This window comes from Salmo salar, chromosome 06, assembly GCF_965601325.2.
Source record: "Salmo salar chromosome 06, fSalSal1, whole genome shotgun sequence".
NCBI classification, from domain to species: Eukaryota; Metazoa; Chordata; class Actinopteri; order Salmoniformes; family Salmonidae; genus Salmo; species Salmo salar.
Window position 1 is genome coordinate 28,377,563 of NC_138296.1, and position 14,938 is coordinate 28,392,500.

At 46.7% G+C, this 14,938-nt stretch overlaps 1 protein-coding gene across 2 annotated transcripts in view; it reads right to left on the bottom strand.

Moving 5' to 3' along the window:
• Positions 1 to 221: 221 nt before the first annotated feature.
• LOC106606807 (protein phosphatase 1 regulatory subunit 29) overlaps positions 222 to 14,938 on the bottom strand; it is a 129,244-nt gene continuing 114,527 nt past the window's right edge. For both annotated transcript variants that reach the window (XM_014203171.3, XM_082976406.1), the window contains 3 exons: positions 5,202 to 5,934; positions 5,018 to 5,119; positions 222 to 4,864 (listed from right to left, as the gene is read on the bottom strand). In XM_014203171.3, the coding sequence (XP_014058646.1) occupies positions 2,477 to 4,864; positions 5,018 to 5,119; positions 5,202 to 5,561 (2,850 nt within the window). In that variant the 5' untranslated portion in view covers positions 5,562 to 5,934 and the 3' untranslated portion in view covers positions 222 to 2,476. The remainder of the gene's footprint in view (positions 4,865 to 5,017; positions 5,120 to 5,201; positions 5,935 to 14,938) is intronic.

Here is a 14,938-nt window from a genome sequence, read left to right on the forward strand (position 1 = left end):
TATGAAAGAGTTTATAGTTTACTGAACTAAAGTTACTTTTAAAAAGTAGTTCACTGCATCCAAACTACTTCATGAAAAATGATATGTACATTTGAAATGTCATAGAATACAAATAGCAAGAACAGATCGCTCTGTAGTTAGATGTTAACAGAATGTGTCATTTATCCTATTAAACACAAAAACTATCTCTCAAGTGAGAATTAGGCAGGTCTGAAGCCAGATAGTTTACTTCACCCATATTTTATTTTATTTTTGCAAAGAAAGTAGTGTGTAGTTCCAGTAGCTAGCCAGACCTCTACATGGCAGAAAACTAATGAACTAGTGAAAACACTACTAAGATTGTAATTTAACTCAGCTACCATCAAGTTACTGCAAAATGTAGTTACATTACTATTTGGACTACATGTAGTTCACTACTCCCCAACACTGGTCCTTGATACGCAGCCAGCTGTTACAATGACAGACTGCCTCCTATAGGATTAATACATACAGGTCACTCTACTGAAAAGGTTAACGGCTGGATCATGCATTAAAGTGGATTAGAAGCATGTACCCTCTCTATCTCTCGCCCTCTGTGTGTGTGTGTGTGTGTGTAGGTGGATATGAGCTGTTCTATCCTTGTTTATGCATTTCTCCACAGTTGCCTGTCAATATTCCAATCCCACAGACTCCTAATCAACTCTCGAGCCAGCCAGGCAGGCAGCTCTAATTCTACTAGCTTAAACACTCTACACACAACCCACCGCTGCATATTGACCGACCATATACACATACACATACACACAACCTCCCCATGACACAGTCTTGCTTAATTGCTAATTAGTGTGTCTAATCAAAGTGGACGTGCATGGTGTTAATATCCAGAAAGAGGTGTTGGTGTTAATTAAAGGTGTACCTTCTTACTCCGCCCCTCCTTCAGTTGTGATGAAATAAGAGGGGTATTATTATCTTGAGCTAGAACTGCTGTACAGTGGAACTGTGTGGGTAAACCTGTGTGAAGTGGGTCACCAGTTAAAGACCACGATCCATTTTAGATCACATTATTAAACGTGGCGTGGACGTTTTAAGCCACATTCATCTAGACAAAAGGATTGCCAGCAGCACACAAAGTGCTCACATCAAATGATGCACATTGTCTGTATTTTAGCTCTGTTGACCCACATTAATCTGCTGACATGAATATGCACAATACGCAGAATGTATCTCTCTCCCCTCTCTTTTTTTACTCTCTTTTTTTATCTCTGTGTTTTACGGTCTCTCCATCTCTCTCTTTATCTGTCTACAGAACCAGTAAGTCACAGCAACCCCTACCCAACATACCAATAACAACAATACAGCTGTTCACAATCTGATTCCCATTCACAGGGTCCAGGTTAAATGTCTGATCATAGATCAACATGTAGGGCCAAATACCTGCTACTCCTCCTGTAGCTCCTAGCGGTATGTCTCTGCTCCAGGGGCGGGGCTACTGTTTTACACTGCTGTGTCAATTCCCTATCTTCACAGGAGGTTACGTCTGGCCTGTATCACAGTACATTACCCTGCCTGGCTGGTTGGCTAGTCCTGTGCTGTGGCTGACTGAAGACCCAAAGCCTGTGTCACAAAGGGCAGCCTATTCCCCATAGGCCCTGGTCAAAAGTACTGCACTGTTTAGGGAATAGGATGGCATTTGAGACACAACAAAAGCCTGCATCCTCACACCGTAAAGCCTCCTTGAGTGTTTTCAGTTTTTCCTTTTTATTCCTCTCCGCTTGCTGTGTGACTGTGTGACTGTGACAGCCACTATTGAAATGCAAATGTTTGTGCACCATCCAATAGCATGGATGATCTCAGGGATAGGAGGGAGCTCTTGACAGCTCTGTTCACAACTACCATATTTTCCCCCTTTGTATTGGTCTCTATCTCTCTCTCTCTCTCTCTCTCTCTCTCTCTCTCTCTCTGTCTCTCTCTCTCTCTCTCTCTCTTTCTCTCGCCCTCTCTGGATATATTATCTCACTGTGTTTCTGTCTCACCAACACAGACACACACATTATCTCTGCGCCCTACATGCGCCCAAAAACATGTGTAGGAGTTTAGACTGAGTCATACACACACACACACACACACACAAACACTGACACACACACATACAGTACACTCGATGACACACGCATACACAAACAGACGTTACTTCATCTGATTTCCCGTCTCTACACACAGATGAAAGCGTGGCACAGAGAATGACACTCCAACAGGTGAATTCCACATGAAGTGTTCACTGAATACTGATTGGATGGTTGGCCAGGGCTCCCTGTCTCTAATTATAACTGTTAAGACGATGAGCAAGTTCCAGAAGTAGTCCTACAGTCCACAATGACCCTACTGTACTATCATCTCTCTCAGCTCTAGTCCTGCTGATGATAACATGTTTTGACAGAGACCCATTACTCAAAACTCAATTTTCCACAATGTCTCACTCTCACTTCCTGTCTTCCTTTCACAGCTTCTGCTGGGCTGACACGCCCTTCCAGTAGTCAAGGATGTCGTGGAGGTCCTCCCCTTTGGCAAACTGCACCTTCTTCCTTAAGGCGTTCCCGGCCGTGACGTAGCATGACTCATCCCTCTGGCCCTTCCTGTAGGGCCGGAACCTCTCCCAGATCCTCAGAGAGCTCTCCGAGGAATACTCAGGGCTGGAGGAGTACCCGGAGTAGTTTTGGTGGCGGGAGGGCGAGAGCTGGGAGTAGGAGGCGGCGTCACGGCGGGAGCGGGTCAGGGGCTTGAGGAAGGAGGCCCTCTGGTGCGGCGAGCCCTGGTGGGAGCCCTCGTAGTACAGAGCCGGGACGGAGTGGCGGTGCTCTGAGCAGTGGTAGTCCTCCTGCTGTTCCTGTCCCTGCCCCTGCTGCTGCTGCTGGTGGTGCTGGTGATGCTGGTTGGTAATACCATCAACACCACCACCACCTCCACTACCACACCCACCACCCCCACCTCCTCCCCCGCCGCTCCCCACCAGAGGCAGCCGCTCCAGGGGCTCTCCACACCCCGCCGGGCTGCCTCTCTCTCCTGGGTACTGCTGGCAGGGGTCCGGGCTGCGGGGCTCGTGGATGTCCAGGCTGTAGACCCGGCCTCCTCCTCCGGTCCCTCGTTCCCGGTCACGTCCCATAGAGTTGCAGGATGAGGTGCTGCACTGCTTCTTCACGGCACTGATCACCACCGCAGCGTCAGCGCTCATCTGCCTCACGACGGGGCGCACAGCGGATGCAGGGGGAGGCGGCCGGTAGGGCGGCGACACAAACCCCCCGCCGCTGATCCCCGGACGCTCCGAGAGAGGGACGGAGAAGGGGAGCGGCGGTGGAGGGGGGATCTTGGTGGTAGGGGAGGGCAGGCCCGGGCAGGTCTCAGTGATGCCGGGGGAAAGGGGGATGAGGCCACGGGTCAAGGAGGAGGTGCAGGTGGGTGGAGGGGAGGTGGGGTAGGAGGTGGTGGTGGGGGCAGAAGAGGCAGTGGAGGAGGCGGCCATGACAGAGTCCAGCTTCAGGGCGTCGATGCAGTTATTGATGATCTGGTTGACCTTATCCACCTCCATGGCGATGGTGGAGATCTCTGAGGCCGAGCCTCGCTCGTTGTCGTCCGAATCCTCTCCCACGTCCGTCCCGTCCTCTTCTCTTAGATCCTCATCCCTCATTCCTCCCTGTCCTCCTCCCATCCCTCCATCTCTCATCACCCCCTCCATCCTCACATCCATGTAGTTGCCTTTGCTGGTCAGCATGGCCTCAGAGAAGGCGGTAGGCATCTTATCCTGAGGGATGGAGGAGAGTCTGGAGGAAGAGGTGTTGGCGGAGTGAAGCATGCCTGAGGAGGAGGCAGACATTGGTAGCTTGCCCCCGTGCGTGTGGTGCTGGTACTGGTGGTGGCCCTGACCCTGCTCCTGGAGCTTCTGCACTGCAGACGGGTCGTTCCCCACGGCCGCCGCCACCTCCGGGCCATACCTCATTTCTAGAATCGTCTTCTTCACACAGATGGACTTTTGCTTCTCCTCATGCCTCCTCCTCTTCCTCAGACAATAGTAGACGAGGCCCAGGATGCAGAGCATCCCGAAGAGACAGCCCACGATGGTCATTATGTAGTGGGTGGTGGTGGAAGGTGTTGGTGGCATGTCGTCGGGGTTCTGGGCTCGGGTGGAGAACTGGAGACAGGTGTGGTTGTACCGCTGGGAGGTCCGGATGGAGGCCACGCAGAAGGTATAGTTGGTGTGTGGCTTGAGCTTGTTCAGTGTGATCATCTCCTTCTTGAGCTTCAGGTTCATGACGTCAGAGACAAAGGTGTTATTGTACTGCACCAGGATGTACATCTTGCTGTAAGGTCTGGGGATCTGGACCATGATAGAGGCCGTGAACAGGGACACGTGGTGGAGCTTGATGCTGGGGCTGAAGCTGTGCTCCGTGGAGGAAGACGAGATGGTGGGTTGGTGGTACGGACCCACGCGGTCAAACATGTCCGGGCCCATTCCGGAGGAATCTGAGTCTGGCGGAAGAGACGTCATCCCGGGGATGAAGACCCCGTCCCGGCAGACAGAGGACAGAATGGTCCGAGCGTTGTGCCCGGCGTGGCCGGACGCGATGGGACTCAGGAGTGGGTAGCCAAACATCTCCCTGGGGGTCTCGCACTGGAGCCGGTCGTAGGTGTGTGTGACGTTATTGAAGGCCTCCAGCCAGGTGAGGAAGTTGTACAAGTCACAGCCACAATGGAAGGGGTTCCCAGCCAGCTCACACACCATGAGGCGGTTCAAAATGGTAAAGGTGGAGGGGTCGAGGCGGGCCAGCTTATTGGACGACAGGTCAATGCTGTTGAGACTGACGCACTCATCCAATGCATTGTTGCCAATGACCTTGATGAGAACATACAGAGACAGAAAGCAATATATTTAAAAATATCTGAACCATGTTGTACATACAGAATAATATCAATTTATCTTTAGCAAATAGTAGCATTGAAATATTTAAAAACTACAGAACTAAACAAAAATTGACCAATATCACACCTCAATGAGGTTGTGCTGGAGGAAGAGGCACTGCAGCCGGCCCAGGCCCCTCATCATGGCTTCTGTCAGGTTGGTCAGTTTGTTGTAGCCCAGCTGGAGGACCTAGGAGAGAACCAGAAAGGATTACGTCAAGATTAAATCGATCAACCAATCAATTAACCCACCCACCCACCACCCAGTGTACCTGTAGGTTGGCCTGTTGAGTGAAGGCCCCGTCCTCGATGTAGGAGATCTCGTTCTTGGTAAGGTTGAGGTCCGTGAGGTTGGTGAAGCGGTACATGGAGGTGTAGGGGATCATTTTGAGCTTGTTCTCGTTGAGCCTCAGGTCGTGGACCGTGTTATTGATGTGCTGGGGGATGGTCTCATATGGAGGCTGGTTCTGACTGCAGATGGCTAGCCACACGTAGCCCTTGTCCCCCTCGATCAGCCAGCAGTCACCCCAGACCAGGCCCGGAAGGTGGAGGAAGAGGAGGAGAGAGGGAAGGATGAGGAGGGTGGGGGTAGATGGAGAGGAGGAGGAGTGAGTGTGAAGCCTGCTGAGCATGATGATGGAGGGAAGAGGAGAAGGACGAATGAAGAGGGAGGTTTTGTTAAGATGGAGGAAACGTGGGATTGAAATAAGGGAAAGCGAGGTTGAGTTTAAAGGAGAAAGAGCGTTGGGGATGGACTGGGGTAGCTAGGTTGTCCTCAGAAAGGGGAGAATGGGTTTAGCTTGGGTGTAGAAAAAGAGGGAGGGGCCTCACACAGTCAGTCACAGCTGTATGGTTGTCATGGTGATTAGCAGAATCCCCATGTCTTTTCACTTCCTGTTGGACTGCCGTGGGGAGTGAAACAGCTATTCCTCATAATCTCTCCGACAGGAAGTCTTGGTGATTGATCTGATAGGAAGTAGCAGGATCCGCTGGAGAGACGTGAGTCTGTGGAAGAGAAGAGAGGAATACCGTGAGACAACAATAGAGTGGCATATGACAATAATAACATGGAATGTACATGGACTGTACCAAACAGCATAGAACACAAAACACTAGTGTTGCATACAGATGGAGAGTCTTAATTTGATCAGCCTGTTTCAGGATAACTTTCCTGGAAATGTTAAACGTGTAATGTATTTGAGGTTTAAAAAGGCTTCTGAAGTTCGTAATTTTCACTTTGAAATTTTAGACCTGATTTTCCCCTAAATGTATCAACCCCTACAAAAATGTCCATTAATTTAATCCACATAATAATTCACATTTCCTGTTGATGCAGGATTAGCAAACTGGCTCAAATTAAGATCCTACAGCTGTATAAAAAAAACTAATCACATGGGACAGCTATAAAACCAGGTGCAATTTTAGAAAACTCTGATTTAAAGTGGCACTATGATTAAGGAGACTATTCTAGAAAAGCACACGTCCTCATTCCTCAAAAAGCAATACAACATACAGTTTATAGATGAAAAAACACGAAACATGCACTGTTTAACACACATCGGCATGACCCCTTTCTCTCTGACAGCCACTCTCTGCAAACAGAACAGATGCTTATTCATGACCATCATGTGCGACCAGAAAACAGCACTCGGAAATAAAGTGCCCTGCATAAAACCTCAACACAGAAACCTAGCCCATGAATACATGATGTTCATTTACAACATGCAACATTCTGGCCTCGGCGCTGATATCTGTGCATCTTAAATCTTGTGCATGTGACACTCAAGGTTTATTGCTCCGTTGTGGATTCATTCTGGATTACATCCTAATCCTGGCAAGCGACACTTCATATAGTCTCTCCACCATAAGCCCCAGGAATCTTCTCTAGGAAGATCACTTATGGAATCTATTCTAGGTAACACGTTCTCTTGTATAGCTAATGTATGTCATGGTGGCCCATGATTTGATGGGGAAAATATATACGTATATGTATTACAGTGGAGGCTGGTGAGGGGAGGATGGCTCATAATAAAGGCTGGAATGGAGCCAATGGACTGGTATCAACCACATGGAAACCACGTGTTGGATGTGTTTGATACCAGTCCATTGAATCCATTCCAGCCATTATTATGAGCTGTCCTCCCCTCACCAGCCTCCACTGGTGTATTAGGGTTGGGAATAGCCAGGGACCTCACGATACAATATTATCACGATACTTAGGTGACAATACGATATATATTGCGTGTCTCACGTTTCTCACGATGCATTGCGATTCAGTGCTGTGATTTTATTACGATTCCATGGTCTAAACATATTGCTCACCATATATCAGCTGCAGAGGGACAAGAAAGAGGCATGTGGAAAACGCGTTTTGATTAGTCATGGAAATAAAAGTGCTGAAAACAAATTGTCTATTTAAAAGAAGATGGAGAACATCTTCTTGGTGCAGGTACAGTCAACCAGCGCAAAAATAACATTGCGATATTGTCAAAACGATACGCTATATCGTCAAAAATAATATTTCCGATATGTAACTGTATCGATTTTTTTCCTCCATCGCTAGTATGTAGTGTATGTGATTGAAAGGATCATTCAAATATGTGTTGAGTGTCTAAATGACATGCAAATGGCACACCAAGTTAAAATGCCCTCCTCCCTTCATTTAAAATAAGACAGGGAAGGAGTGATGGAAAGAATAAAGGACGGTAGGATGGAAAGAAAATAGGAAGTAAGGGAGGAAGGAAGGAAGAAATGAAGGAAGCAAGGCTGCAAGAAAGGTGAGAATGTAGGGAGAAAGGGCGAGAGCAATGATAGAAAGAAACTGAGCTCAGGATGAAGAGACAACCTTCCTCTCCACAGGGTGCCATCCACTCAGACAAAGTTTCTGTCCCTGACTTTCATTTGTCCTCATCATGTTAAACTATTCACGCTGTGAGAAAGCTCCTAGTCCCACCACTCCTGTGTCTGTACTTCCTGGGTCCCTAGGTAGGAGAGCCCCCTGCAGGAGGCCATCCATCTCACCCTGACACCCATCTGTCTTATCCCTGTCAGTCTCTGTAGAGGAGGTAGGAGTGTCATACACGCCACGCTACATTAATCACCTCAACTTCCGAGACTTCTCAATCTTTCCCTGTTGACTCACTTGTCACATTAGACACATATACGTAAACATACTTATACACACACACTGGTTTGCATGCATGCAGGTACACACACACACACAGACAGGTACACATACACACACAGACAGACACACACACAGACACACACACACACACACCACCGTACGGACTATACCTTTGACAGTCAGTTCCTCTTTCTATAGACTCTCCAGTCACATCATACAATCCTTCACCATCGGCTCCCTATTCAATCTGCATTACATTTACATTACATTACATTTAAGTCATTTAGCAGACGCTCTTATCCAGAGCGACTTACAAATTGGTGCATTCACCTTATGATATCCAGTGGAACAACCACTTTACAATAGTGCATCTAAATCTTTTAAGGGGGGGGGGGGTTAGAAAGATTACTTTATCCTATCCTAGGTATTCCTTAAAGAGGTGGGGTTTCAGGTGTCTCCGGAAGGTGGTGATTGACTCCGCTGTTCTGGCGTCGTGAGGGAGCTTGTTCCACCATTGGGGTGCCAGAGCAGCGAACAGTTTTGACTGGGCTGAGCGGGAACTGTGCTTCCTCAGAGGTAGGGGGGCCAGCAGGCCAGAGGTGGATGAACGCAGTGCCCTTGTTTGGGTGTAGGGCCTGATCAGAGCCTGAAGGTATGGAGGTGCCGTTCCCTTCACAGCTCCGTAGGCAATCACCATGGTCTTGTAGCGGATGCGAGCTTCAACTGGAAGCCAGTGGAGAGAGCGGAGGAGCGGGGTGACGTGAGAGAACTTGGGAAGGTTGAACACCAGACGGGCTGCGGCGTTCTGCATGTCATTTGAAAGCTAGATACATAGTTATACAAGCCAGGATGAACAGTAGTTTGTGAGTTGTGAGGGACAATGTCTTCCTCTCGCTACAGCTGACAGTCAGAAAGCTCTCTCTCTCTCCATGGAACCAGAGAATTACGGAACAGTCCTAGTTCCACTGTTCTCATTCCTCTATTCCGATGATTCTGATGGAGAATTGGAACTCATTCCAGTTTATTCTAGTCAGTATTCCCCAATGGTGAGAGCCAAGTATCTGGTCCAATTTCCCACTGATTACTGCTGAAAATGGGAATACCCAAAGCACTTAGGATCCAATACATCATCAACACCTCATACTGATTAGAGTTGTGGGCTGTTGCCACTGGAACATTCCCTTTAGGGGATGTCTCTATGAAAATATGCTAGTGTAGTCAAAGGTTGTAGCCTATTTAGCATGTACTATGTGTATCAAGCCCTCCTCTGACCTCCTTTCTCATTCTAACGCTCCCTCCCTCCTTCTCTTCATCTATTCTCTGTCTATCTGTCAGGGTGTTCTCTCTCTCTCTCTCTCTCTCTCTCTCTCTCCTCTCTCTCTCTCTCTCTCTCTCTGTCTCTCTCTCTCTCTCTGAATTGATTTGAATTAAGGGCTTTATTGGCATGGGAAACATATGTTTACATTGCCAAAGCAAGTGAAATAGATAAACAAAAGTGAAATAAACAATACAAATTTACAGTAAACATTGCACTCACAAAACTTCCAAAGGAATAGAGACATTTCAAATGTCTAATGATGTGCAAATAGTAAAAGTACAAAAGGGAAAATAAATAAACATAAATATGGGTTGTATTTACAATGGTGTTTGTTCTTCACTGGTTGACCTTTTCTTGTGGCAACAGGTCACAAGTCTTGCTGCTGTGCTGACACACTGTGGTATTGCACCCAGTAGATATGGGAGTTTATCAAAACTGGGTTTGTTTTCAAATTCTTTGTGGATCTGTGTAATCTGAGGGAAATATGTATCTCTAATATGGTCATACATTTGGCAGGAGGTTAGGAAGTGCAGCTCAGTTTCCACCTCATTTTGTGGGCAGTGTGCACATAGCCTGTTTTCTCTTGAGAGCCAGGTCTGCCTACGACGACCTTTCTCAATAGCAAGGCTATGCTCACTGAGTCTGTGCATAGTCAAAGTTTTCCTTAAGTTTGGGTCAGTCACAGTGGTCAGGTATTCTGCCACTGTGTACTCTCTATTTAGGGCCAAATAGCATTCTAGCTTGCTCTGTTTTTTGTTAATTCTTTCCAATGTGTCAAGTAATTATCTTTTTGTTTTCTCATGATTTGGTTGGGTCTAAATGTGTTGCTCTCTCTCTCTCTCTCTCTCTCTCTCTCTCTCTCTCTCTCTCTCTCTCTCTCTCTCTCTCTCTCTCTCTCTCTCTCTCTCTCTCTCTCTCTCTCTCTCTCTCTCTCTCTCTCTCTCTCTCTCTCTCTCTCTCTCTCTCTCATATGTCTGGGTTCCACACGAGATCTGATCCCATTTAGTGCTCCATATAGGGAACACAAGAGGAGGGGTGAGAGGAAAAGTAGTGAATGGGGGTGGGGGTATATAATTAGTACTAGGTAGGTAATGGAGATGGGGAGACCTGTATCAATGATAGGGGGAGAAAGTGCATGTTCCTGGTTGCAAAACAGATGTACAATGCATTTGCCACAATGGCTGTGATACAACAGATATGTTTGGTAAGTTTGTCTGTACAAAATGCTTTACATAACCATTGTGTGGTGTACCAGCTACAGGTAACTGCCAAAATAAAGTAAACACTTGAGTAAATGAGGGATACAAATTGTATTGAAAGCAGGTGCTTCCACACAGGTGTGGTTCCTGAGTTAATTAAGCTATTAACATCCCATCATGCTTAGGGTCATGTATTCTGGGCAGGCCATTATTTTGGCTACCATGGCTATGCCCCCACAGGATGACAATGTCCCCATCAACAGGGCATGAGTGGTCACTGAATGGTTTGATGAGCATGAAAACAATGTAAACCATATGCCATGACTGTCTCAGTCACCAGATCTCAACCCAATTGAAAACTTATTTGAGATTCTGAAGTGGAGCCTGATACAGCATTTTCCACCACCATCAACAAAACAACAAATTATGGAATTTCTCATGGAAGAATGGTGTTGCATGCCTCCAATAGAGTTCCAGACACTTGTAGACTCTATGCCAAGGTGCATTGAAGCTGTTCTGGCTCATGGTGGCCCAACACCCTATTAATACGCTTCACGTTGGTGTTTCCTTTATTTTGGCAGTTACCTGTACGTGTGGGTCACATCGCAAATAAGTTTGAGGTAACAGGTAGGTCACAGGTGGGTGGCTGGCTGTCTTGGCTGGCCCACTTCTACTTCTGAACATCACTAAAATAGACGCTGCAAGAATAGCCAAGAAACCTCCTTTTTATCTCGTGTGTTTATCTAGGTTTGCTACTTAGACAGGAGTCACAAAGTCATGAAGTTACTCATGTTTGAGATCGCAAGTACATTCCACATTCTGCACAGTTGGCATCTTTCCTTACCATTGTATTCTCTGCGTTCTACTCACATCTCTCATAGACACACATCAAATATCCAGCCACGTAAAGAAAACACACTCAACTGATTATCAGTCGAAGTCCCCCTGTATAATTCATGATTTATATCTGGGTTATTCAACAACACCCATCCCATTGGTTCTCCCTCGGTTGTCATGGAGACCCGGATGTGATTGACAGCTCCAATTAGTAGTTATGAAAACAGAGGGGGACAGAGAGGGAATAAGTGTCAGATCCCTATCTCACTGGGTTCATTAGCTGCCATCATGATGAAGTGTTGTTCCTCTCCCTGAATGGTAATCAGAAGTGAGACTATCACTGTCAGGCCCCATGTACTGTACGACTAATGGGGACAGAAGGTTATTCTGACCATGTCATCTGGATTAGACAAACTCTCTGTCATCGTTATTGACAGGGATCCAGACTATTTGTCATGCAGTTCAGTACCCTTGAATGAGTAGAGACACACCTTCTCATTCAAGGGTTTTCCTTTATTCTACATTGTAGAATAATAGTGAGGACATCAACACTTTGAAATAACACATATGGAATCATGTAGTAACCAAAAAGTGTTAAACAAATCAAAATGTATTTTATATTAGAGATTCTTCAAAGTAGCCACCCTTTGCATTGATGACAGCTTTGCACACTATTGGCATTCTCTCAACCAGCTTCACCTGGAATGATTTTCCAACAGTCTTGAAGGAGTTCCCACATGTGCTGATCACTTGTTGGCTGCTTTTCCTTCACTCTGCGGTCCAACTCATCCCAAACCATTTCAATTGGGTTGAGGTCGGGTGATTGTGGAGGCCAGGTCATCTGACACAGCCCTCTATCACTCTCCTTCTTGGTCAAATAGTCCTTACACAGCCTGGAAGTGTGTTAGGTCATTGCCCTGTTGAAAAACAAATGATAGTCCCACTAAAAGCAAACCAGATGGGATGGCGTATCACTGCAGAATGCTGTGGTAGCCATGCTGGTTAAGTGTGCCTTGAATTCTAAATAAATCACTGACAGTGTCACCAGCAAAGCACCCCCACACCATCACACCTCCTCCTCCATGCTTCACCGTGGGAACCACACATGCGGAGATCATCCGTTCACAAAGACACGTGGTTCTAACCAAAAATCTCACATTTGGATGCATCAGACCAAAGGACAGATTTCCACTGGTTTAATGTCAGGAGGTAGGTAGCCTAGTGGTTAGAGTGTTGGGCCAGTAACTGAAAGGTTGCTGGATTGAATCCTCGAGCTGACAAGGTAAAAATCTGTCATTCTGAACAAGGCAGTTAACCCACTGTTCCCCTGGTAGGCCATCATTGTAAATAAGAATATGTTGGTAACTGAGTTGCTTAGTAAAAATAAATATACAAAAATTGTGTCCATTGCTCATGTTTCTTGGCCCAAGCAAGTCTCTTCTTCTTATTGATATCCTTTAGTACTGGTTTCTTTGCAGCAATTCGACCATGAAGGCCTGATTCACACAGTCTCCTCTGAACAGTTGATGTTGAGATGTGTCTGTTACTTGAACTCTGTGAAGCATTGATTTGGGATGCAATTTATGAGGCTGAACTTATCCTCTGCAGCAGAGGTAACTCTGGGTCTTCCTTTCCTGTGGTGGTCCTCATGAGAGCCAGTTTCTTCATAGCGCTTGATGGTTTTTGCAACTGCACTTGATGAAACTTTCAAAGTTCTTGAAATATTCCAGATTGACTGACCTTCATGTCTTAAAGTAATGATCGACTGTTGTTTCTCTTTGCTTATTTGAGCTGTTCTTGCCATTATATGGACTTGGTATTTTACCAAATAGGGATATCTTCTGTATGCCCCCCCTACCTTGTCACAACACAGCCCAGTAAAAGCCCAGTAAAAGTTGACGCAATTCAAACAATTCAATCCTTTCACTTAGATTAAGATATTTTGATTAAAAGGTTGGTTAAGTGATTCATTAAGAAAACATTGTGGAGCAAACAGGACTGGCGGTAAAAAAACAGCAGGAAAAAGTCAACAAGACTGCCAGTACACTGGATGTTCTTCCTGCCTCCCTCCTCCCTATACCTCCTCTGTTAGGTGGATGCTCTTCCTGGATGTTCTTCCTGCCTCCCTCCTCCCTATACCTCCTCTGTTAGGTGGATGCTCTTCCTGGATGTTCTTCCTGCCTCCCTCCTCCCTATACCTCCTCTGTTAGGTGGATGCTCTTCCTGGATGTTCTTCCTGCCTCCCTCCTCCCTATACCTCCTCTGTTAGGTGGATGCTCTTCCTGGATGTTCTTCCTGCCTCCCTCCTCCCTATACCTCCTCTGTTAGGTGGATGCTCTTCCTGGATGTTCTTCCTGCCTCCCTCCTCCCTATACCTCCTCTGTTAGGTGGATGCTCTTCCTGGATGTTCTTCCTGCCTCCCTCCTCCCTATACCTCCTCTGTTAGGTGGATGCTCTTCCTGGATGTTCTTCCTGCCTCCCTCCTCCCTATACCTCCTCTGTTAGGTGGATGCTCTTCCTGGATGTTCTTCCTGCCTCCCTCCTCCCTATACCTCCTCTGTTAGGTGGATGCTCTTCCTGGATGTTCTTCCTGCCTCCCTCCTCCCTATACCTCCTCTGTTAGGTGAGCAGCCCAAGGACATCTCTGAGAATGGCAGTATAAAGTCTGTAAACACGTTTAACAGTACAGCAGATAGGTCACGCATTGCACTCGGCGGTTCAGAGATGCTTCTAATTCACATTAGCTGTACATAGAGCACAGTCAATTGAACATTTAGATTGTACAATCTCTCCGTAGCACTGTTTCCAACACGTTGGACTTATCCCCTCATCTCCTTCAGTTAGAGCGCTGACAGACATACAGTGTCTCTACGTGGTGTTTACTTCTGTACACGCATGCACACGCACGCTAACACAAACACACACACACACACAGACACACACACACAGACACATACACACAGACATCACACACACAGACATACACACAGACACACACACAGACACATACACAGACATCACACACACAGACATGACACACACAGACATGACACACACAGACACACACACTGACACACACACACACAAACACACACACACACACACACACACACACACACACACACACACACACACACACACACACACACACACACACACACACACACACACACACACACACACACACACACACACACACACACACACACACAAACAGACATACACACACAGACAGACACACACACACACAGACACACACACAGACACACACACACACACAGACATCACACACACAGAAATCACACACACAGACATGACACACACAGACATGACACACACAGACACACACACAGACACACACACACACACAGACACACACAGCACATTACCCCAGGCCGCTACGCTGCAGCGATTTAACGTCTGGATGACGTTCTTTTCAATAGAATGATAAAAGAAAAGTGTAAAGATGAAAACATAGATAGAATGTGAGAAGAAGCAGAGACAAAGAGGGAAAAAGTGAGGGAAAAC